Source organism: Otolemur garnettii, unplaced genomic scaffold (assembly GCF_000181295.1).
Source record: "Otolemur garnettii isolate 467f Iridium unplaced genomic scaffold, OtoGar3 scaffold00019, whole genome shotgun sequence".
Taxonomy (NCBI): Eukaryota; Metazoa; Chordata; class Mammalia; order Primates; family Galagidae; genus Otolemur; species Otolemur garnettii.
The window spans coordinates 24,496,499-24,500,243 of record NW_003852414.1 but is presented as its reverse complement, the minus strand read 5'-3'; the positions used below and the strand labels follow the sequence as shown (position 1 = coordinate 24,500,243).

The following is a 3,745-nucleotide window of genomic DNA, read 5'->3' as shown; positions in this document are numbered from 1 at the left end:
TCATTGTTGTTTTGGTGGGTCCGGGCTGGGCATTCGAACCCACCACCTTAGGTGTATGTGGCTGGCGCCTTAGCCGGTTGAGCTATAGGCGCCGAGCTTATTTAGCTTCTTAAATCTGTAAATTTGGGGTATTCTTAAATGTTTATTGGCTATTCATAACTTCTGAAATGTGACTTTTTGTTTTTCTGTAAATATTTTATTAACCTGCTTAGTAAATATGTCTATTCTGATCCTTAGCTTTTTTTTCATAATTGTTTTCTATAGCTTCTCTAGGAGAATACATTACCAAACTTGTGGATTTTTGATAATTTGCTAAGTTAAAAGTGAGATGGTAAATCTCTGAAATTAGTCTTTTGGAAGAGGGGATAGAGCTATGATTAATTTTAGGTTTTTAAAATTGGTTTATTTAAATGTTTTGTCTGTTTAGACTAGTATTAGTCAATTGTATTTTTATAGCTTTCAGATTGATATGTATAAATTGTATGGTCATTTATACTTTTAGAAGTATTTTTTCTGTATCTGTGATTATATTCTTTGTTCCAAATATTTGATATTTTCCTTTTTTCTTGTTTCTACTTGCTAAAGGATTACCTATTTTGTTATTAGTCTCTTCAAAGGATTTTTTTTTTAATTGATTAACTCAGTTGGCTTTTAAAATTGATTATTTAAACTGCTGCTTTCGTGGTAAGAAATGTGTCTGGGGTATATTTTCTGTTTTCCTCTAGTAAAATTTTAATGACATTTAATTGGAGAACTGAATCCCTAGCTAATGTTTTGTATAAAGATTCACTTCCCTCCTTGGGATGGCGAAATAGACCCTATTTAGAACCTTTGCAGTACACCTGCTCCCTCATTGGGAGAAGGAATGGGTATTCAAGACCCCAAGGCCTCCTTTGTCCAGTTGAGGCAAATCTACTTGTGCCCAGGGTATTTTGGGGTGGGATCTATCTAGAGGTAGTGGCAATAAAATGCTATTGTTTGTCCTGCGTGGATCAGCGGTCATTTTCTCTTATGTCATATGTAAGAATTAAAAGGTGGATATTAATATTGTTCCTGAGGGAAATTTATTCTCAATATTTTCTTGTAAGAGGGACAAAATTACTTAATACCCTTGTATTAATACCCATAGTTAAGCAAAAAGTCATAGTACATAGATATAATTCATATTACTCAATAGGGATAATCTACAAAGTGTTTTTTAAAAAGGCAGTTTCTTTCTCGCTGGATATACTAAATACCCAAAGTGAATTTTCTATTTTAAATAGCGCATAGTTAATCTACATAACAGATTTAAATAATTTTCAGTAAAACCCATGACACTGTAGCCAAAAAGCCTGCATTGTGGGACAATTGAGCTGTGGTCACTTGGAGTCGCTGTATCAGGAACAGGGACATCGGATCAGACGCCATTTCCCGTCATTACTGGATACCTGGGACTGGACACTAAGGGAAACTGGAGCTCGGAGTGATCCTTGAAAAACAACGCTAAAACCCTCTTCCCAGAGGGGTGGCGACATGCGAGAAACCGAAGACCAAGGGCACTGTGCTCGCTGTCCTGCCCTCCTTTCTGACGGCTGACTGCACCTGGGCCCACCTGGTCCTGGCCTTATGCGGATGGGTCTGCAGAGTGTGTGGCCGGCCCTGCTTGCCTTGCCGGGTCCCTTGGACTTAACCAGCTGTGCTGGATCTGTGGGAGGAGCCGACCTGGCTGGCTCTGCGGTTAGTGGGCACTGAAGCCGAGGAGAGCTGAACCCCGACGCAGCTCGCGGAGTGGCCGCCACCCTCGTTGACTTTCAAAAGGTGCTGCGGGCCCCGTGCCCCTGCACCGGGTCCCCGATGCCCACCTGCCCCTGGCACACTGACCTCCAAAGGTGGGAGGGGGCCAGAGGGGCTGCTGGCTGGGTAGAGGCACATCCGCCCTACACACACCATGAGGTGAGGAGGAACGGGCCGTGTCCTCCCTGCTCTTAGGGGAAGCCCCACGACCCCTGTGCCTGGGGCGGACCCAGCTCCTACTGCGCTGGGTGCTAAGGGACCGCAAAGTGGACGGGTTCTGGGAAGCGGGTTCCTGTAGGGCGGAGCGGTAGGGGGAGTGAAGCTTGGGGGTGCCAAGGCAGGGTTAGGGTTGGGATGCCTTAGAGACCCGGTGTGGTGTGGCTCTAAAAGGCTTCCCTCACTCTGTTCCTCATGGGATCTTGAGTCTGGTGGGTGGGGTGCCTTTGCAGGACTGCTGGGGAGTGGTGTCCATCTTGCAGTGTCATGTAGACCTCCGGTGGTTATGGGCTTCTTTTCAAGTGTAGAGCAGTGATTCCAAATGGACTTTGTGCTTCAGAAGTAAAAGCAAGGGATATCTTCATTTTGTTCCTTTTGTACATGATTGTCTTTAACTTTGGAAAATATTTAAACTTGTGTATGTGGCAAAACCTTTAAATGAATTTTTAAATTTCTGTGAAAATCATTTATTTCTCCATCTTAAACTTAATCAGGTTGTTTTGTATTTTATATATATAAGCTAGGCTGATTAAGTTTAAGATGGAGAAATAAATGATTTTCACAGAAATTTAAAAATTCATTTAAAGGTTTTGCCACATACACAAGCCTCCTGCTTGAGTCTCCCAGGTTGCTGGGACTGCAGATGGGTGCTACCACACTTGGCTAATTTTTTTTTTGAGAACCTCAAACTCAACCTCCTTTCACAGCAACCTCAAACTCTTTGGCTTAAGTGATTCTTTTGCCTCAGTCTCCCAAGTAGGTGGGACTACAGGCACTCACCAAGACGCCTGGCTATTTTTTGTTGCAGTTGTCATCGTTATTTAGGTAGCCCGGGCTGCGTTTGAACCCAGCAGCCTTGGTGTATGTGGCTGGCGCCATAACCACTGTGCTGTGGGTGCCAAGCCTTCTTTTTGTTTTTGTAGAGAAAAGTTTTCACTATGTGGTCCCGGCTGGTCTTATTCCTGGGATTATAGGCGTAGATCACTGCCCCGGCTCAACATTTTCTTTAGAAGTTTAAGACTCGGAGGAACAGCATTTTAGACTATATGTTATTCCTTGTAGAGCTAATTTAGTCTTTAGCTGTGGAGACTTGTCAAAGGAGGTAAACATTACAGAATTATTCCTAATGCAAATTACTCAGTAAACGTTTGTTTATATAGTAGATAATGCTCTAAATAGAATTATTCACTTTATGATTTTCTTTTTTCATTTTAGCGTTTATGACATTAACAAAGAACAGGACTGTGTCAAGAACTCTGTGGGTATACTTGGTGAAAATGAATTAAGACCACCCTCCCAGCTACATTCTTTCTTAGAGAAGATCAAGACAGGGTTCATATCAGAGAAGAGTGGGTATTGAACTAAGTACTGTTAAGTTATAACTAATGAATCCAAAGTAGAATGATTTTAAAAGTTCAGTTTTAATTTAGATCATGTAAAATAAAAGGAATTTTTAAATATAATTTTAATTTCCAGTAGCTATAATTTTTTAAAATGATTAATCCAAAATTAATACATGATTAAGTTTTCATATTGCATCATAAAAAGTTATATTTCTTTGAAATTGATTTTTTTTGTTTTTGAATTGAAATATTTTAAATAATAGATGAAATACATGCCTATGTAAGAAAAATCTAAATTGGAATAATAATGTATAAGATAATAGATTAAGTTTCCCTTTTATCCACCTCCTAATCTCAGTAACTATTGGCTTAGCTTTTTTTTTTTTTTTTTTTTTTTTTTTTTTTTGAGA

General features: G+C 40.1%; 1 protein-coding gene across 5 annotated transcripts in view; it reads left to right on the top strand.

Annotated features, from left to right (window-relative positions):
• Window positions 1-3,745, top strand: part of FAM208B (family with sequence similarity 208 member B) — a 75,542-nt gene that overhangs the window by 8,404 nt on the left and 63,393 nt on the right. For 2 of the 5 annotated variants that reach the window (XM_023511396.1, XM_012803310.2), the window contains exon 1: window positions 3,170-3,341. The exons of 1 other annotated variant lie outside the window; for it this stretch is intronic. In XM_023511396.1, the coding sequence (XP_023367164.1) occupies window positions 3,185-3,341 (157 nt within the window). In that variant the 5' untranslated portion in view covers window positions 3,170-3,184. Of the gene's footprint in view, window positions 1-3,169; window positions 3,342-3,745 lie in introns of those variants that run through there. 2 more of the 5 variants (XM_023511397.1, XM_012803311.2) reach the window with 2 other exon arrangements.